Source organism: Danio rerio, chromosome 5 (assembly GCF_052040795.2).
Source record: "Danio rerio strain M-AB ecotype USA chromosome 5, GRCz13ab, whole genome shotgun sequence".
NCBI classification, from domain to species: domain Eukaryota; kingdom Metazoa; phylum Chordata; class Actinopteri; order Cypriniformes; family Danionidae; genus Danio; species Danio rerio.
In genome coordinates this window covers 61,228,076-61,250,000 of record NC_141025.1, presented here as the reverse complement: position 1 = coordinate 61,250,000, position 21,925 = coordinate 61,228,076, and the positions used below count along the sequence as shown (strand labels likewise).

Here is a 21,925-nt window from a genome sequence, read left to right as displayed (position 1 = left end):
GTTCTTTGGGTCCGGTCCTCCAGAGCGGTTTGTATATTGCTCTTACACCTAAAAGAGCAACACAGTCGTGCAGCGCTTCCTTTTCAGGACGTCGCTCCGAACGTGCGTTTCTGGATGCGGTTTTTTCCTGTCCCCAGATGATGAGCACGAGCACTGCCTTGCATGTCTGTGGTCCAGCTTGTTTATGCCTTTCTTGTGGGCATTTCATGCCGTCACTGCGGTGGCATGTCTGTTGCACAATTAGGATCGCAGGTTGCTCTTGCAAAAGAGTCACCCACCCCAGATGTCTCCCGCTCCGCGGCTAGGCTCTCGGGCAGATCTGAGGATTACAGTGGGAGGAAATCTGCCGCCCTCGGGCTTGCAGACCTCTCACTCCTCCACATGCTCCTTCCAAGCTTTGAGTAAGAGAAGTGCTCCGTCCTCGAATGGCTCCACCCTCTCACTTGATGACGCTGAGGCTCAGATGTCCACCGCTGCGCCGTTGGACGGGCTGTCAGTGTCTAATAAGGGATTCCCTCAATCCACTCCCTCCCCTCAGGAGCAAGAGCACCAGCAGATCTAGAAACAGACATGATAATCGTGCTTTCCCGACCTGGAGATGGTTTATCCCCTAGCCCAGCAGCCGGACCAACTAGATAGGTGTATGTGGAGGACTAATCTAGCCTCCCATCTCTTTCTTCCTGGAAGTGAACAGCGGGCTTGCGCAGTCTGGACGGTACTTTTCTCTGCCCGATCTGCCTGGGCCTTCGCCTCACCACCCCTGATGGTGGAGTAGCCAGGGTGTACAAGTCGATTCCCCAGATTGAGAGTGCCACTGCAGGCCCGCATGGTGCCTCTTTCTGCTGCAGTCTGCCTCATCTCCCGTCAGTTTTCTGGCTCTCCAGAGCCAGAGCCCACACAGCCTCGGGCCAGATTGCTTCCACCCTGCACGCTAGGGTCCATGTGCGCATGCTGGCCCAGCTGCATGAGGGTGGTTCCGACCCAGGCTTGTTACAAATGCTATATTGCATCGCCATGAAGCTTGTTCCTTAGCTGTGAATATCAGTCTCTTTAGCTTAAAAAGGATGCATCTTCTTGCTTTCCCAGTGCTTTTATTGCTAAATTGATTGCAACAAGCATCAGGTGCACAAGCTGAGGCTGCTAATTCATTGGCATTTCATTGGCCCATTTACATACTCTCAGACAATTGGCTTTCTGCAAGAAATTCCCATAAGTGGATTGAAGCCACTGTTAAAATTTACCCTCGGGGAACGAGGGGTAATTTAGTAACCAGAGCGATATAACCACATGCTAAATCCCTGACTTGTAACACATCTACTGTTGTGTAGGGTTGTCTATCATACACTTTCCATAAAACTACTCAATTGGGTTCAGGAAAGGCAAGTGTGGAGGGAGAGGCAATTTCATAAACTGCCTATTGCACTTGTTCTCTCACATTGTTTCTTCTAGCCATTCTTAGACACTCTCCTTCCCACCTTCAACAACCTGTTCAACTCTGTACTGTGCTTACAGTTAAAAAATAAATAAAACGTCAATGTTTCAATTAAAATGTCCTTTTAAAAGTTGATTAAAGAGGGCACTGTTCTTAAAAAGTCAAAAGAAAACTGCTGTACTTAAATGTAAGTGTTATTCTAAAGTAGCCCATTTATTAAAACCACGAAATGTTCCTTGGACCTCATAAATATTGGCTATGCATTGCATATCATATTCTTATATAAACTCTTTTTGATGCATTTTGAAATAAATGTTGCATGTATATATGACTTTGTTGTAAATCATTGAAATCTAAAACTTGTATTTTAAATATATGAATTGGATTTGCATATTTAAATTTGAAATTAGATCTGCTCACTGCGCGTTAGTGTAGGCTTTGTGTGTCAGAAAAGTGATTAAACCATACCTGCCAACATTGGGATATAAAAATACAGGATACACACCCAACAACCATTACAAATATAGGAAGGAAATTAGCTTCAAATGATAAAATGCATAAACATTACAAAATTTAGTAAACTCAGTAAATCAATTTAATAATCACATCACTGTTATTAAGTGTTAATTACGTTAATTAAAGGGTTAGAGGTGTTCATTTTTTTTACTAGAATTATTCAGCGATTCCTCCGTGTACCACTAAAAGGAAGCCTGTGTTTGAGAATATTGACAACAGACTGCACAATTAACTAAATGAGGTCAGGCAACTGAGTTCAGCCAATGGGTTTTCATTTTTGAGCAATTAAGAAAAACTACAAGGACCACTGCTACATATGGCTGCCCTCAATGGACCAGTTATAAATGTTACTACTCCTTAACATACGGTAAAGTTATTGTATCCTTTTTTATTATGTCATATTAAAATAACAAATAAGTATGTGTGTTTGTGTACATATAAAATAGATGCTTATTTGGTTTATTTTATCATGTATCCTTTTAAGTTAAGACTTATATCAATCCATCAAATTAAATAACAAAGATGAATATTATCAGACACAAATTATAGAGTACGTTTGCATGGACATCAATAATCATATTTTAATGTGACTAAGACAATACTCTAATTAAGAGTCTACCATGTAAACATCGATTTTTGATTAATCCTATTAAGGTCATAATTGATCTGAACAGAAATTAAATTAAGAAATTTGGAGTATTCCAACTTTAGTCACATAACTGTAGTGCAGTACAGACATGTAAACACTGCAATCAAACTATTACCATCATGTAGGATTTTCACCGCACTTTGTTACAGGATATTCCATACACGCACAGCTGTTTGACACTATTCTCTGCATCTTCCAAGTCAGTGAAGGACTACAGAAACCTGCATTGCGCAATGCAAAGTTTTTTTTTTTTTTACATACGAAGTGAGCTAAACATTTCATGCTCACATCCATTATCTTGTTTGTCATATGGAGCATGCAAGTAATGTTCCTGAATGAAAGTAAAAGTGGCAAACTGCAGTTAATGTCGCCAAATTAAAAATGATCCACTCAAAATTACATGAAACTCAAGGAAATGTGGATAGCATGGTGACGCAAACGATTTATGAGCTATAACATGTAAAACGGGATCATGAAAGAAACATTAAAAAAAACAAATAATGTAAATGCCCTAATTATATTATTGTCTTATTCACATTAAGTTATCACTAATTTGTTTACTGATGTCCATTTAAATATAGTCGTTGCCATTCTCCAAAACTTTGTCACATTTGAAAGGAGCAGAACTAAGGAATAACATAATTTTGAGCTAGGTCTCAAAACAAACATGCAATACTTTCAGTGTTTGTTTTATCCTACTATGGAAGTCAATTCTTTAGTGTTCAACAGAAGAAAGAAGGATTTGGAACTATGTGAGGGTGAATAAATAGTAAGTAAATTTCCTTTTTAGGTGATCTATCATTTTATTGCTTCTTTGCTTAATTAAAGGAATCATTTTATGTTGTTAAAGTCTAGTATTCTCGGCACTGTATCAGCCATCTGCAAAACTTATTTTGTGGATAATGGCATCGGCCTTTGAAACCTCATATTTGTTAATAACATGTAAATTCTGCATCATTATTCCATTCTCATTTGCATTTTTCTTTTTTCAAGTCATCTGGCTGTGTTTGTTAGTTGTGTGGAAATATCAGTAAATGAGTTACCATTAATGAGCAGCCACCATCAGTTAAGCTAAGGGGCCTGTTTTTATCAACACCGGTGGGGCCATAGATATGGGTGTTAATTAACTATTAACTCCTTGCCTTATCAATCAGGGTAATTATCAGTAATTATTGCAGGGCAGAAGGCTGTTTTTTCTTCCAATCGAAGTGGGACACTGGCTTTAATGACCATAGCTTGGGATCTTCCAGAATTTCAACTGTGGCCAAAATATTGAGAGGGTGCTCGCTGCAGAGCCATTTGAGGAGAGGTGAGCTCCAGAGAGGGGGAGCATGAGCTGTCGCTCCTCCTCCTGTAAGCTGTTTTAATGCGTACACCAACCCCACCCCTAACCCTACCCCCAGTGACATCACTCGTAGAAGAAGTGCAAAAAAGGTGGAGCTCAAGCTTAAGCTCCCCCTCTCTGGAGCTCACCTCTCCTCAAATGGCTCTGCAGCGAGCACCACTTGAAAATATTGCCAAAAGCCATCCCCAGAAACAGTGCGCATCAGCTAATAAGAGCGCACATATGGTGACAATGGCGTATGGGCCTTTTTGGATTGTTTTTAGGATTAACTTAACCTTTGTTGTTTGTTCTTCTTTGTTTGTCAATGATGCATCACAATCTTCATTTTTTGTTTTAATCCTATACTTTGGAGTTGTTAATTATAATCCAGGAATTCAATAGGATAAAAGAATTTTGTTGGCCAACCGAAGTTTTATCAAATATGTTCTAGTGCTTGATTTTACTTGGGCGGGCATGTATATTATTGGCTTAGATTACTGGGTATAATATATTATAGTAAATTAGGTGACTTTTTATTTTCATCCTTTTACTTTTTTTTTTTTTTTTTTGTAACGGTCCATCAACCAAACATCTGCAATCGATAAACCGTTGAAAAATAGTCTTTTGTTTGCCTGTTTCCTACTGCTGGTTCTGTGTGAACCAGAACTGTTGATATTCCCACACTGTCTCACATGCTCTGCATACCCACATAGATGAGCCTATCCGGGAGTCAACTTTTTCTTTTGCTTTCTAAAGTTGTCGTTATTCGCTTTCGTTTTGCCTTTTATTTAAGCCTACTTTTGCTCGGAGAGTGAGATAAACATTAAGTAATTAATTTTTTAATCTAAATGAAAAACTTGACTATATACTTGAAGAGAAATTACATCTAAACTGTCTTCAAAACATTTGTACACCATTAGAAATAGTTAATCAACTCATTTACCTTATTTAAAGGTGCAGTGGGTGATCTGCCACAATCCTAAACGGTTGGCATAATATCTTTGAAACAAATTCCCACCCCTGCCGTCCAAAGCTATGCCTCCTGATATCATGAATGTGCACCTTAAAGTTCATGTTATTAGCCAGTTAGAAAACTTTATAGTACTTTATAATAATACAATTCCGAACAATCAAATCCAAAGCAATGAAAGCTTGTCAAAATGTGCAATATTTCATGCATGCAAGGATTGATGGTCTCACTTTTTCATGTGCTTTGTCCTAAAGCGACTACTTTATGCTTAGCATGCAGGCGGCATGCAGGAATTGCACTAATTACTAAGCCATGCTTACATGCTATTTTAGACCGAATATTCAAAGTAGCACAGTAAACCATATAGGGAGCGCGTAACAAGTTGTTGTTATTCAAAAAATGAACCAATGTGAATGTAGAAGCAACTTCACCTCAGTAAAGCAGGCTAGGCGGAATAGCGCGATTTACTTAATAAAAATCTACAATATAGATGCTGTAAAAGGTCCCTTATGAAATTAAAAATAGTCAAATCAATCTTTTGCCAGAAGATTTTATTGGCTGAACAACACTTCTGTGCACATAACCCATTTCTAACAACAAAATCTACATAAGCTTTACATGACTAAAATAGTTTTAAATCAAAACATTACCTCTCTAAAAGAAATATTTCCACCATGGTGTCATCTTTCCTCCAGCATGCAAAAGTAACTCCAATATTGATTCAGGATTTTAAAACTTAGAGCATTTACCGGTCACTCTTTCTCATGTGCCTGTCGTGAATGCAGTGCATGTACGCAGAAATGGATATGTATGAACGGCTGCACAGATGTATAAATCTACATTTGTTGACAGACAGTTTGAGCTACTTATCAGAATTATGGCAATTGTCGGCCTGACAATTTATTTATTCATTTTTTTTTGACAAAATTGTTTTTTTTTTTTTTTTTGCCTTATACCTTAAACATAGTGTAAAAATACATATAAATAGATTTAAATCATTTACTTTAGTCAATACTATTTGAATGTGAAGAGACTTTTAATCAGCACAACAGCAAATGTTTTTGAAGACAATCGCCTACTTTACCTTTAAATAATCTCTTTTTTTATTCTTGTAATTAATATAATTTATAGAGATTGCCTTTTTTACTTTTTATGTTATATATTTCTCATTTGCTGTATATTGTATTAGTTTTATGTAAAGATATTACGTATTTTATACATATAAGTGTCAGCAGCAGATTTTACCAGTGGGTGCACATGGCTTCTGAATAGCACACAGTGGATTTCTTTTTTTTTTTTTTTTTCAACACTCTCTTTTTTTTAGAAGTAGTGGATAAAAGTGGTATAATAAATAAAAAAAATATTTAAATATATATATATATATATATATATATATATATATATATATATATATATATATATATATATATATATATATATATATTTTTTTTTTTTTTTTTTTTGTTAGTCACATGTGGTTAATCATTTATGTGCTGTGAGTAAAAGGAGTGTTTCCATCCAGCTACCACTGCAAATATATTTGAAACCTGTTGGAAGTACTGTGTTCCATATCCTTTTTGTGAAGAATGATGATACTGTTGACTTGCAAATGGTGAATGTTAGTAAGTTTATTAGAACATAAACCTTTAATGCTCAGCATATTGTTGGCAAAGTAAATAAATAAATCAATAAAATAAAGAAGATAAGAATATCATATTTCTTTTTCAGGCACCAGTCCACAAGACAGCCCTAGAAACTTCTCCCCTAGTGCTTCAGCACATTTTTCCTTCACACGCAGGTAAGCACACTAACACAAACATTAATGAAATCTATATTATAAACCATTTTGAGGGATGTCAACAATAGCAATGGTCCTAATGTATTTTGCTGTTTTACATTTTTAATTTCCATAGCTCCTGAGAACCAAAAAAGAGCAACATATTGATAAATCATGTTATGACAGATGTTTTAACATTAATATATTATTAAATTTCATCTTGTTACAGTTTTAAAATGGTATGATAACAAGCAGGACATGTTCATTGGTCAATGAGAGTAACACATTGAAATGGTCTATAGCACATATCTGAAGAGAAGTTTTCTATATCACAGAGCAACTATTTTTACCCAAGTAGCCAAAACTATTCTATGGACAAGATTATAGATCGTGTTTTGAGTTTGGCTCATTTTACTTGGTAAGCACCCACAATACCCTTCAGTGGTATTGTGATATGAGAACCAGGCAATGAAAAGGATGAGATAACCAGACTGCATGGAAACTTCAAAATCTTAGAAATAAAAAGCAGCTGTATTATTAGAATTGTGGTCCAGATCTGTCTGGAAGATCAGCATATCAGTTCAGTGATACAGTAAAATATATTCTTTGATGAGAGAAGTGTGTGCCTGATGAAAGCTTTGGTTTCTGCTTTTGAAAACCTCACGAGCTGACAGGCTTTCTACAGTTTTAGATGAGAACAAATTTAAAACCATGGTTCGAAAGTTCAGATTTTAACCTGTCACATCAAACTGTGTTCGAGCAGACAGGCCTGAATGAGAGAGAAAAAAAAAATAGGTCTTTTATTTTAAAATTATAATAAATTTTTTTTTGCCTTTGTTTTTTTTATTTATTTGTTTATTTATTTTATTTATACATATGTATTTACGCTTTTTCTTATCATTTTTGATCACCAAGTCATGGACTAAGAGCAGACAGGTAAATGAAAGTTTATTAAGAGAATCTCATGATACCTGACAGAAATGTGTTCAGATCTTTTTTCACTCATTTAAAAATAAAAATGTTCCGTAATCTAGTCCGTGCAGCTTTAGATAGGACTTTATTTTTATTCATTTATTTATAGTATTATTATTAAATAAAGAAAATAAACTGTCATAAAGTGTAAAAAAACACATTAAATTAATTTTGAAAGTAATGATAATACAATATTTTTTTTAACTAATTTAAAAACAAGTTGTTTGATAATCTGGTCTGTGCAGCTTTTAGTAGGACTTTTTTTTTTTTAATATTTGTAACCAAAGAAAAAAAAACATAAGTAACTATCATAAGGAATAAAAAAAAAAACACAAAAAAAATGTATATAGTAATGGTAGTCAAATAAGTTTCACCTTATTAAAACACACAAACACACTAAAGCTTTTTGAGACTGTGTGGAATGAAAAAACTGCCACAATGAAAAAAGACTAAATATTTTTTTCCATATGATTTGTAAATGAACAGAGTTTATCATTCTTGCGATTGTTGTTGTGAGATGAGACCTGGACGTAAGATTCATGAGATTCACTCTGTTATACTTGTACATATTTCTCAGAATTCAACCATAGTGCATCGCAACCTCACTTGACATGATATTGACATCAAGTGTCTGCACAACCATTTTTGGGCATTTTCTGTATGTATTCGGCACATGCAACTCTCCTCCCTGTGTTTGTGGCATTTGTCTTCCTGTGATTATCATTAGATCATTCAGTCAGCCAGAAGAAATGGCTCACAGCGCACTGCTCCAAAAGATAGCAGCCCCAGCTCATGGGTTACACTGCCACTGTCTTTCATCTGCTCTACTCTGAAAATGAATGACAAACTCAGCATTTTCTTTTTATCTAGTGTACCACTTGCTTCTCATGTATTTGAGCCAATGGAATGCAATCTAGTATATACAGTTTGCAGATGATGATTCTAAACAGTGGCAATAACTATTTAAAGGTATATGGACTAAGAGTTTTCTGCGTTTGTAGAACTGATGGGCGACGCTGGTCCTTGGCATCTCTTCCCTCTTCTGGCTATGGAACAAACACACCCAGCTCTACAGTCTCTGTAAGTACTCCATGTTTTTCATACTGTATTGGTTAAGTGTGCATACACGTTTCCACCATAAGAAAATCTAGAAGACCAACCTGCAAGCAAAAGCAAACATATAAAGAATAAAAAGTTGGTATCAAGCCAATAAATCACTCTTAGTATGAATGCACCCCTAAAGCCCAGGCATACTTTTTTGTTCTCTATGGGCTCTATTTGACGGTCCATGCGCAGAGCGCAAAACGCAAGGCACAAACGCTTTCAGGCCGTGTCAGAACGCATTTTTGCTAATTTAAGGACGGGAAAACCCGCTTTGCGCCATGGTGCATGGTCTAAAAGGGTTGAGTTTATTTTCTTAATGAGTTATAGGTGTGTTTTGAGAATAAACCAATTAGAGTTTCATCTCCCATTACCTTTAAAAGCCAGCTGCGTTGTGCGCCATAAGCGCATTTTGACGTAAAGTAAGTTCACTTTCGCTTTTGCTCTCGTGGATAGGGAAACCTTATAGCACAAACATCAATTAGCCTATAAATATTTAATTTTGTTTGTTAAGCGCAAAGATTTATTTCAAAACTATTTCTAAATTCAGTTCTAATTTCCAGCAAACGAATAAATAAACAATAATAACAAAGTGTGGTCAAAATACTGAGTTATTTCCAAATACACCTGCCATGCCCCATATGGTCTAAAACCTGACAGGTGGACAAATCTAAGCTTGTTTTTAATAAAACAAATATAAATATGGATATAATAAATACTGCTGCTAATAATAATAACATTATACAAAAGCAAATTGAATGAACTAATAAAAGCCTACCGAGATGAAGAAAGTATGAAGGCAGTGGTTTTTAAATTCATGTAGGCTAGAAATTTATAATATGTTATTAAAATATGTTTTGTAATATTTTAATCATTTATATTTATATCATATATATATATATATATCCTTATTATATATATCCTTAACATATCATATCTTTTTTATATGTAAAGATATTTGCGTAATGGCACTTTGCGCCAGACAACAGACCGACTTTGTTCTGGTCTAGAGAACAGACTATTTACAGTTTCTCAAAATAGCAACGTGCCAAAACACCCCTTCTTTTTTAAACCAGAACACCTATGGGCGCACATATGAGTGCAAATTCCTTTGCTATTTAAACAGCGTGGCGCAACACCTCAAAATGACCCTTGCGCAGAGCTTAAAGTAGCAAAAGACTATTGCGCCGCGCCTTGCGCCACATTGCACCAGGTGTATGATAGGGCCCTATTAGTTAAGGGCAAAATGATTGGCTAGTTACCCTAAATAACCTAGTTAAGCCTTTAAATTAGCCCCCTATCTTCCACGAGTGGTATCAAACATTTGAGTTTCTTTCTTTTGATTAGTTAAAGTGTAACCTATGACTTCCATAGTAGGAGAAACACATATTATGAAAGTCAATGGTTACAGGTGGTTACAACAATTTTGCTCAAAATATACTCTTTAGTGTTTAACAAGAAAGAAATTCATAAAAAATTTGACAATACCAAAGGGTCAGTGAAAAATTAAAGAATTTATATTTTTGGATAAACTTTTGAAGGATCTTTTTAATCTTGCAATATAATACAAAATATAGAGGAAGAACTGTGACGCCAATCGGCTGTTAGCATAAACTGGTTCCCTCGCTAAAAGCCCTATAGTATTTTTAGTTTAAGCTTTTCGAAGATTGCTAACAATAAGCACTATGTTCAAACTCAGTTTATTACACTTACATGTTTTATTCAACTGGAATAAACCTCACAGGATAATCTAACTTTTATCATTTTTGGATCCTAAATGCTAACGCAAGAACTGAAAAGCTAATATTGGGCTATGAACGGACTACACTGACTTCAGGTCGCTCGCTTGTTACCCCCCTCCCCTTTCAACACATTTGTTTCAGCACATTTCTAAATATAATAGTTTTAATAACTCTTTTCTAATAACTGATTTCTTTTATCTTTGCCATGATGACAGTAAAAAAATACTTTGCTAGATATTTTTAGACACTAATTGGGTTAACTAGGCAGGTTAGGGTAATTGGACAAGTTATTGTATAACGATGGTTTGTTCTGCTTAAAGAGGCTTATATTTTTAACCTTAAAATGGTTTTAAAAAATTAAAACAACTTCTATTCTAGCTGAAATAAATCAAACAAGACTTTATCCAGAAGAAAAAGATTGTCAGACATACTGGGAAAATGTCCTTGCTCTGTTAAACATTGTTTGGGAAATATTTAAAAATATTATAATATTTTTATAATTATTATATTCTAATAATTCTGACTTCAACTGTACGTAAAAACACATTTGTATATAGACCTACTTGACTTTTTGGACAGTTTTCCCGTTGGAAATATATTTGATTTTGCATTATATTTGTTGTAATAGTTTTGTATAAATAAACATGTATAAATGTGCCTTCATATTATTATCATAAGGCCTTTAAAAAAGAGCACAGCCCACTTACCTTAGTGAAAACCCTACAGCTGTCAATTACAAATCCCATATTCTTTTTCATAGATAACAGAAAGAATTGAGGCTTGTCTAATTGACAGGTCTATCAAATGCCTGCAAGTCTCATTGTGGATAAAGAACAACATTCAATATTCTTTTTTGTCAAGTACAGTGAAAAGCGACAAAAAAAATCATTAGATTTATTTATATTTGAAATGCCCACGTTAAAATATCAGTAAATATGTTCATACTTTTATAAATGTAATACATTTGCATTGCTGAGATCAGTCTCCTACATTGCCCATAGTCAAATTTAGCTGCTTGCTAGCAACCATGATTTAAAAAATCAAGAGTGGGTGTAACTGATGTTTTGTATGTTGTGGAATAAAATGTGAAAGTATCTTGAGTGTTTTGTAGCCACGAACCTTATTTAAATGATTTAACCAAAATCCTATTCAAAAAATCCATTGACTTTGGGAAGAGGGAACCGGAACTGCTAAAATGCTAAGTCGCATTCAGATTTTTGTGTACAAATTGACGTCATAGTTCCTCCACTCTTTTATGTTGTTTTATGGTGTCATAGACAAAATTAGTTGGTTATTAGACATATACGATTAAAACTAGAATTTTTTAATGTAAAAATATATATTTTTTTGTAAATTACTAAAGAATTACAAATCTTAGGAGAGCTAATAAATTCCGCCTTTAATTTATAAAGTAAAACGCAGTTCCTAGAGAAATAAAAATATTAAATGAGAAAACAGTAGATGAGGCTATTTTTTTCTACTACAAGTTAATTGGATGTGTGAAAGTAGGTATTTCGTTTGGGGAAAGGGGTTCGGAAGAGTTTTTACAACAGACTCCTCCTCCTCCTCCTCCTCACGTTTTCGGTTTGTGGTCAAAACTGACAGTTGGAGGGGTGTGGTTAATCAAGTGTTACATAATTAAATACCTCAGAGAGACGTAATCTGAGAATTAAACTAAAACAAACAGGAAGTGCATTTTCAGATTTAAATTTTAGCTTACAAGTGCACACGATTGTTTTTTTTTTCTTCTTCTTCTTTTCTTAATGACATAAACAGATGAATTTTTCACAAAAAAACTAGCAATGTAGGCTAACAAAAGCATTTGGTTAGTTTAGATTTCATTTGTACTTTAAGGCCCCCAGTCGAGAACATTATAAAGCAGTGTTTTTCAACCTGTGGTCCAGTGGACTAGACGGTAAAGCTTGGGGTTTCCATCTATTTTTTTTTTTTTTTTTAAATAACATTAATAATGTTTGTAATCAATTCTTGGCATAATAATATGTATAATTTAATGATCTATTGGTTTAAAACATGTTGTCAACAAGTCTAGTGCTCAAAATTCTCTGCCAGTTTTAAATGCTTGTCTGATCTAGAAACCTGCACTCACAGAACCTGGTGCAACCGAGAAAAGATTTGATAGTTGAATGCTAGTGGAGGCATTAAGATACTCGTTTTTGTGCTGGTTGTGGGTGCTTCAAATTATCCACAGAACTCCCACACACAAAATGGGAGAATGTATGCATGTAAAAATAAATTTAAAAAAGGCAAATAAATTGGTATGTATCTAACCTACAGTAGCAACAAGAATACGTTATTAAGGTCCTTTCACTTGAAAAGGTGATGGAATAATTTTGTACGCATTTCAAGCGTTATGATTTCTGGTCAGATTCTATCAAAATCTGTCTAACTGTTAAATCACTGGTAGGTTGACAATCATTCGCATATTCAAGTCAGTGATCAACCTGCCACAAGTAGCTGGTTCAGCAGAAACAAATGTTTTGTTGTTTAAGACATGAGTTAAAAGAAGGTTGGGAACCACTGATGTAATGCATAAGTAAAGAATGTACATCAACTGTAGGTGGTTATTCTAACAGAATAGAGTGTGACAGGCTTGTCTAGCTGTTGTATAAAACTGAAAGGCTTTAGACTTAGGAACACAAATAAGGTCACTTTGTACAAAGCTGCTGTTAGATCTCAAATTACTGTATATCTAAAGCTGTATACAGTTTGTTGTATATGATAAGCACCACCAAGATTAATTGTTTTGTTTTTTTTTGTATGCTGTAAGCTTCATTGCTGTATACTGTATGTTTGAACTGTCCCTGTGCACTATATGCACACAGCTGAACTGATTCTTGGCTGATACTGTTTGCCACAGGCAACAGATGCTGCCATGACTATCCCCCAGTCTGATTTCGGGCAGTGCCAAATTTGTTTGCTGGTAAATATGTTCCTGAATCTATGCCAGACTGCCGACCCACTCACTCACTCTGGTTGTTGTTGTTGTGTTTAGTGCCACAGTTGCTGCAGCTGACCATCCTTACAGGAAATGGCAAATGGTCTAATGCTGGCACAACAGCCATCCAATGTTCAGTATAGAGAACCGTTTTGGTGTTCACACTGAAAGCAAAAAAAACTATGCAAAGAGATTTAGAGTTGATATTGATTGATTGAGTGATTAAAATATTCTTTATTCAATAATGTATTCAATTAATTAAAATTTAATTAATTAAAATTATTTTAAGAAAAATAAAATAATAGTTTAAAGTTCTTTTTAAAACAATTGAGAACTCAAAGTTAAATTCACTCATAAAGAACCATAGTTTTAGGTCAATTACGATTAACAAGATTTTCGACTTGTGTTGACTATAGATGGAGCTTCTCGGTATAGTTTAAAAAGAACATCAGAAAGTTAATTTTGGATTAAAATGAATTAACTACTTCGTATCTCGACCTAAATGCATATTGACAGCGTTTTTTTTTCTGCCCTACACCATTGTAGGATCACATCATCTTTAAGAAGCAGGAAAACAATAAACCTCCATTGCTGCATTTTAATTTTAATCCATCATCCGCATTATCATCACGTGATGTGTAATTAAACACATCAATAGTCATTGTTCTCGTGTTTTCATTCCATTTCATTTCTCTTCTTTTCTTTTCTTTTTCAATGTATTTTCGTTTCATTTCCAGTCGTCCTGTTCATCACAGGAGAAGCTCCATCAGCTGCCTTTCCAGCCCACACCAGATGAGCTGCACTTCCTGTCCAAGCATTTCTACACAGAGAGCATTTCTGGAGATGACCACAGAAGAGTCACTCCTATGCGGCCACGGTCTCGCAGTCTCAGGTACAGAAAACAGTGTGCTTTTTTTCTGATCTGTTAACTTCCTACATCTAATTTTTCATACAAACTGCTCAGTAAATATGCAACTCAAAGGATATTTAATGCAAATTCAATTCTAATGCTAATTGAAAAGCTAATGCATATGCTTGTTTATTTTTTGTAATTTTACCATCTTTCCAATGAAAAGAAATGACATTAAACATACATATTTTTGGTAGTGACGTTGTGTGCCGAGGTTTCGAAGCATGTTCCAAAAAAAACATACATTTCACAATGAAGCAGTGTACCGGAGCTTGATTTGTTTTGCCATCATCACTTGATCAGTGATGTCCGAAGCTTAATTTTCGCCTATACCCACATGACAGCTTGGAATTCTGATTCAAAAGTTTAAACACCCTCATGGGTTAGTAAAGTGTATAGTGAGAGATTAGGCGTCGATTACATATATTTCTACTTTTTTAAAGCCCTCCACCGGTCCCACACACCAGTAATTAAACTAAAAATTTCAATTGTAATTTATAGTAAGAAGGTTTTGAACCATACTAAAGTATATAAGCGTATTTTTTTACAACTATCTTTGAAGAAGATAGAGGCTATTACATGAGGCTATTATAATCGTCCTAAATATTTTTCTAATCACTTTTTTTTCCAGTGGAACAATTCACTAATTGACTAATTCACTAATAACATAATCATATAAAAGAGCATCATTTATATTAAGCATTCAAAATCTGCACTATTGTAGTTGGGGTATTCATGACAATGACAGCTTTATGAAAAGTTACACTAACCGGCCACTTTGTCCAATTACTTGCTCAATGCATTTAGGCATGTAGACATGGTCAAGATGATCTGCTGCAGTTTAAATCGAGCATCAGAATGGGTAAGAAAGGTAATTTAAGTGACTTTAAACGTGGCATGGTTGTTGATGTCAGACAGGCTGGTCTGAGTAATTTAGCAGTTGCTGATCTACTGTGATTTTCACACACAACCATCTTTAGGATGTACAGAGAATGGTTCGAAAAAGAGAAAAAATCCAGTGAGTGGCAGTTCTGTGGGCACAAATGCCTTGTTGATGCCAGGGGTGAGGAGAATGACCAAACTAATAGAAAGGCAACAGTAACTCAAATAACCACTCGTTACAACCGGAATATGCAGAAGAACATCTCTGAATGCACAACACGTCCAACCTTGAGGCAGATGGGCTACAATAGCAGAAGACCACACCGGGTGCAATCCTGTCAGCTTAGAACAAGAAACTGAGGCTGCAATTCGCACAGGCTCACCAAAATGGGACAATAGAATATTGAAAAAAATCTTGCCTGGTCTGATGAGTCTTGATTTCTGCTGTGACATTTGGATGGTAGGGTCAGAATTGGTATCAACAACATAAAAACATGGATCCATCCATTAATGGTTCAGGCTGGTGATGTAATGGTGGATATTTTTTTGGCACTCTTTGGGCCCACTAGTACCAATTGAGAATTGTGTCAACGCCACAGCCTACCTGAGTATTGTTTCTGACCATGTCCATCCCTTTATGACCACAGTGCACCCGTCTTCTAAAAGCTACTTCCAGCAGGATAACGAACCATGTCATTGCCATGCCAAGTGTGAATCATCTCAGACTGGTTTCTTGAACATGACAATGAGTTCACTGTACTCAAATGGCCTCCACAGTCACCAGATCCTCAATCCAATAGAGCACTTTTGGGATGTGATGGAACTGAACATTAGCATCATGGATATGCAGCCGACAAATCTGTTGCAACAGCGTGATTATATCATGTAAATATATACCAAAATCTCTGAGGAATATTTCCAGTACCTTGTTGAATCTATGCCATGAAAGATTAAGGCAGGGGGTACCTAATAAAGTGGCCAGTGAGTGTATGTTGCTTTTGTAATGTCAAGTTCTCAAACCGTAGTAGCATTTAAAATACCAACTGAGCAACTCAAAAGTCACTGTAAACATGTATAAAATCCCGTTTTTGTTTATAACATGTCATGTCATGATTCTAAAGTTTACATGACAAACTTACGAACACTCCTTCATGTAAATCGTTACCTTATTTTAACTTGAAAGTATACTGAAAATGTATTTTTTTTAAATGTCATTGACAGTCCTGGAAGATCCCCATCATGCTGTGACCATGAGATTATCATGATGAACCATGTGTACAAAGAAAGATTTCCCAAGGTGAGTGTTCACCAATCCTCCTCGGTGTCAAGTGATTGCATATTTAAAGGGGAATTCATTGTGGGTTTGTTTTTTCCACCCTTCAGGCCACAGCTCAGATGGAGGAGCGCATCAAGGAGATCATTCAAAGCAACTCCCCTGAGAACGTCTTGCCTCTGGCTGATGGTGTCCTCAGCTTCGCACACCATCAGATCATTGAACTGGCCAGAGACTGCCTGGAAAAGTCCCGCCTTGGCCTCATTACCTCACGTTACTTTTGTGAGCTCACAGATAAACTGGAAAGGCTCTTTCATGAGGTAAATGATACCTCCAGGGACGGCGCTTTCTTGATTCTTTTGAGCTGAAACTAGCTTTCTGTTTTTAAAACACGTTTCCCCATGTGTATACTTTTATCTCAAGTCTCTGATCATTGGTTTTATTGATGCATGCGTTTAGATGGCCACTTCTGATGTGTTCTGTCATTGTAATGCAGTCGACTGAGCGATCGGAGAGTGCAGAGGTGACCTTCATTAAGGAGCTAGTGAAGAAGATTCTCATTGTCATCGCCAGGCCTGCGCGACTGCTTGAATGTTTGGTAGGTTGTGTTTTTGCTTCTGTCCGTTGTCAGATCAGTATGACAAAATGAGACCTAATGGACATTTTTGTACATTTCATTTTATATATTAGCATTGGGACAGTTTGGTTAGGTTTGTATGATGGTTATGTCGTCACTGTTTTCATTTTGATTCAGTTTACATTGAAATAAAAGGGTCTCCTAACCAAGGTTATTATAGTTAATGAAAAAGAACAAAAAAACGGAACCGGAGTCACGTTCTTGGCAGGGTCATTGAACCCTGTATAAATTATGAATAAGGTCAAAGATTACTGGCTTTGAATGTGGTTTTTTTAATTCTTTATTCAAACACTTTATAAAAAAGAAACCTTTTTTTCAATTGGTTGTTGTTTTTGTACAGAGATAAAATTAGCTTGATTTTGTGGTAGAATTTCAGAAACCTCTGAAAAACTTTTGATATCTAGATTAGCACACTAGGTTAGCACAATTGTTCTCACATCCAAGACATTTCATAACAGAAAAAGCTCTAAAATAGTGTATATGCACAGCTAGTGTTTTTCCTCTGACAATAAACTTCCGGTGAACAGTTAATGTAACAATGAGTGGGATTCATTGAAAAATAATAAACTGTATGAAATACAACCTGAAATCTCATACAGAATTTTAAGACACTAAGTAATTTGTCATATTGCACATACAAGAATATGTTTTTATGCTCAAAGGCAAAAAACTCCTTTCAATGTTTATACTGCACAATTCCTCTCACAGTGAAACACATTTTAATTGACTGTTCTACTTTTAATGTTTTCAGAAGACTTAATTAAGCAAAGTGACACCTGGAAAATTATTTAATTTATGTATTCGTTTATTTGATTTTTTATTGTATATTTATTATTGAAATGTTTTTGCCATGAAAATAGCCTTGGTTGCTGACATGACATTAAATAAAAAAAATACATTACATTATTGTTCGATTTCAAACTGTTCCTTTCACAGCATTGGTGTTGTAATGTGATTAGAAATTTAATCAGTTAAATAGACAAGCATTAATTTAACTCCATTGAAATTACTGAAGTAAGATAAATTTTGATATTTTAAAAACACGCGTGGAAAAAATAAATAAATGCAGCGCTTATTGTACATTCTGAGGCCCACTTTATATCATATATCAATTAGGCAGTGACTATTTTGAAAAAAAAACAGACTTTAAATGTGTCAATTTTACAACAGCATGCAATTCACCATAAGTGCTTTAACTGGGTTACTGAGAATGAAAAGTCCCTCTGCATATAACACAGTGAGCAATTGGCTGCTTATCAAGCTGCCATTCTTTAAACAAAGTAACATTTAAGGATTACAATTCTGAAAATTTATGAAAAACTTTTTCTAAACCGATGCATAAGCGTTAAATTATACAAGAAATGAAAATCTATGGTGCAGCCTAGTTTGAGTCTTGCATTAACAGTGTGCTTTTCCTCTTGTAGGAGTTTGACCCAGAAGAGTTCTATCATCTCCTGGAGGCTGCAGAGGGTCATGCCAAAGAGGGCCAAGGCATCAAGACAGACATCCCACGATACATTATCAGCCAACTTGGCCTGACAAGGGACCCACTTGAGGGTAAGAGGACCTTCATAAATGGTTTTTCATAGTCTTTTCCAATGGTCTCTAGCCTCGGATGGCACACACATGGGTTATAAACAAACTGAAAATAAAAATGGCAAGAGGGTGTAACAAGTGTGTTTTCATTTCATTGGGTGATTATTATTATGCTTCCTTTGGGAGTCTAGACACATTAGATTTTATCAGCTCATCAGTAAATAAAGTTTTATTTACAGGCTATCAGGCTGAGTGCTTCCAAGAAAGAAGTCTTTGCTGGAATTGACCCAGTTTGCATCAAACATTCATTCATTCATTTTCTGTCGGCTTTGTCCCTTTATTTATCAGAGGTCGCAACGATAGAATGAACCGCCAACTTATCCAGCATATGTTTTATACAGCGGATGTCCTTCCAGCAGCAACCCAGCACCTGGAAACATCCATACACTCATTCACACACACACACACACACACACACACACACACACACACACTCATACACTACAGCCAATTGAGTCTATTCAATTTACCTAAAACGCACACGAACACTGGGAGAACATGCAAACTCCACACAGAAATGCCAACTGGTCCAGCTGGCACTCAAACCAGCAACCTTCTAGAATATTCAAATATTCAAACAGTAAATTAAAAAATTTCAGCGCCTGTAAAACTAGTCACGCTGTTGGGAGTGTTTTTTTTTTTTTTTTTTTTTGCTTAAGACATGCTTATACTATAAGCTATACTATAAAGCTTATAAACTTATGCTTATTAACTTTAACAGGGAAATATCATACCCACATCATAATATTATAGCTACTAGATATAGTGGTAATTATGCGCAAACGTACTGTATTAAACTTTACCAAATAGAATGGAAATTTAAATTGCATCATATTTACATTCAAAGCTTCTATTGAGATTTTAAAACTAAGCTTTGACTGACTGTTGTCCGTTTCTAAAATTATTTATTTATACAATTTCTTTTTGCATTAGTCCCTTTATTAATTAGGTGTCACCACAGTGGAATGAACCGCCAACTTAGCCAGCATATGTTTTACGCAGCAGATGCCCTTCCAGCTGCAACCCGTCACTGGGAAACATCCATACACTCTCATTCACACATATACACCACAGACAAGTTTAGCTTACTTAATTCACCTATTGCTCATATCTTTGGACTGTGGGGGAAACCGAAGCACCTGGAAGAAACCCACATGAACACGTGGAGAACATGCAAACTCCTTTTAAAATCATTACCTTAAAAATATAGTTATATATAGTTATATATTCTGTAACTTTTATAAAATAACAAATTACCAAAAGAAAAACAACAATCTGCTTAGCATTAAGTACATGCAAAATAACTACTGTTTTTCTTTTTTCATAAATACATCTATTCCATTTTGTAAATAAGCTGGCTAGCATATTCTACTTTTACTGATGCTGAAAAAAAATAAGTAAAATCAGTGAAAGTCGGAATTAATGAAATTGATTTTAAAAATCTGAAACATATTAATAAAAAGCTTTTATAAGTAACAAGTAACGCATTACATAAAAAATAAACTGATAATATTTGTTACTTTTTAGATTAATTAATTCACTTTAAAAAAATAACTTGCTGAATTAAAAATGAGTGTAGTCACGTTGAATCCCACTCAGTGTAAGGATGAGCTCCCTGCAGGAACATACAGAAACCATAGCTGCGTCCCAAATTGCATACTTATGCAATTACATGTGCATTCATGTACTATTCTACGCTATTTTAGAGTATAATTATTATAAGTAGTGCGTTCACACTGAAAACTCTAAAAATAATAAGTGCACTTTATTGACTGTAATGAAAGTGCACTGTAATGATGGACACTTCACGCACTCAACGACCGCAGTTTTGCTCATGTAGCGGAAGGGCGGAGCTATTGGGCACTCATGTTGGACAACTTCATTTATTTTGGATTGTAAAAGCAAAATTCTCATACGTGAGTAATTATAGTGCCTCCCGATGGTAAATGCGGTCGTACTCATGGCAGTTATTATTATATAGTTTGGTCATTTATTTTACTGATTTGGCAACTGACACGCGTCCTCAGGAAAACGGTGCGAATTAAGAAAAACATTAATGTGCCATTTGGGACAACAGTACATACATATACTATGCTGTTGAGTGTGTAAGTGCATAAATACATAGTGCATGAGTAAATAGTGTATAGTGTGCCATTTGAGACGCAGCTCGTGGATGTGTCTGAACCTGCATACTTCCATATATAGTACGCTAAAAACAGAGTCAAGTAGTATGTCCGAATTCATAGAATTCGAAAATCAGTATGTGAGAAGTACTCTGATGACCTACTACTTATACTAATACTTCTGGCGAGATTCTGAAGTGTGCATGCTATGCTATCCCATAATGCGCCATGAGAGAATTCATGAATTCATGAGTGAAGCGATGCAACTAATGCTGGTAAGTCAAGATCATGACAAAATGGTGGATGTTGTTCATCCGAGTTCCATTCATACTACTTACATTCATACTTACTACTGTACTTTTTTTAACAGTCGAGTTGTACACTTCAATGCAAATGCAGTACCTACTGAGTAGTAGGCGATTTCAGACACCCAAATTAGGGGAGCCTTATATTTCTGTGATGGAACTATTCTAATTATTTCTGAACGAAAAGGGATTGTCTTAATCGACAGTGATTTTTACTGAACTAATGAGACAAAAATACAAAATAGCATACACATTACTTTCAACTTTAACTATTCTGTATGTAAGGCATGTGAAGGGTCAGGATGTTCTCAGAAGGTAACATTATTCAATTATTTTTTATGTAAAATGAAGGTGTATGTTACACAAATTACAGTATACAGTGTGTTGTTAAATACGGAGCTCTTCTATTTAATAAAATACACTGAAAGTTCTGAAAGAGTTCAAGCCTCAGGCAGGTATGAAAAGTAACTCAAAAGTAATGTGACATATTACTTTCCATAAAAAGTAGCTTAGTAACACAACTACAGTAGTTACATTTTGGGGTATTACTCAAAATTGTAATGCATTACTTTCTAAAGGAACTATCCCCAACACTGGTTGTTAGATGGATTTTAGTGTAACAAAGTTTTTTAAATTACAATATGATGTGTCTAAGATCTGGAACCATGGTGCAGAAATTAGTATTTTTATCTTTTGTTGTAGTTGTTGTTTGCATATTTATTGGAATATTAACTAAATATTTTGTACATACACAGCATCC

The 21,925-nt window shown here is 35.3% G+C and overlaps 1 protein-coding gene and 1 long non-coding RNA gene across 33 annotated transcripts in view; one reads left to right on the top strand and one right to left on the bottom strand.

The window, feature by feature from the left end:
* mast4 (microtubule associated serine/threonine kinase family member 4) overlaps nt 1–21,925 on the top strand; it is a 175,922-nt gene that overhangs the window by 127,686 nt on the left and 26,311 nt on the right. For 18 of the 32 annotated variants that reach the window (XR_015491844.1, XM_087254212.1, XM_087254211.1 and 15 more), the window contains 7 exons: nt 6,620–6,689; nt 8,642–8,720; nt 14,177–14,331; nt 16,453–16,528; nt 16,615–16,824; nt 17,001–17,102; nt 18,566–18,698. Coding sequence is in view for 31 of the 32 variants with exons in the window: in XM_087254212.1 (XP_087110338.1) it covers nt 6,620–6,689; nt 8,642–8,720; nt 14,177–14,331; nt 16,453–16,528; nt 16,615–16,824; nt 17,001–17,102; nt 18,566–18,698 (825 nt within the window). In the remaining variant the exon portion in view is untranslated. The remainder of the gene's footprint in view (nt 1–6,619; nt 6,690–8,641; nt 8,721–14,176; nt 14,332–16,452; nt 16,529–16,614; nt 16,825–17,000; nt 17,103–18,565; nt 18,699–21,925) is intronic. The other 14 variants (XM_087254214.1, XM_087254213.1, XM_087254210.1 and 11 more) reach the window with 1 other exon arrangement.
* The window catches only part of LOC141385621 (uncharacterized), a 25,744-nt gene continuing 22,798 nt past the window's right edge, over nt 18,980–21,925 (bottom strand). Inside the window, exons 2-3 of the long non-coding RNA XR_015491846.1 lie at nt 19,769–19,876; nt 18,980–19,107 (exon numbers count right to left, since the gene is read on the bottom strand). This is a non-coding gene — a long non-coding RNA (uncharacterized LOC141385621). The remainder of the gene's footprint in view (nt 19,108–19,768; nt 19,877–21,925) is intronic.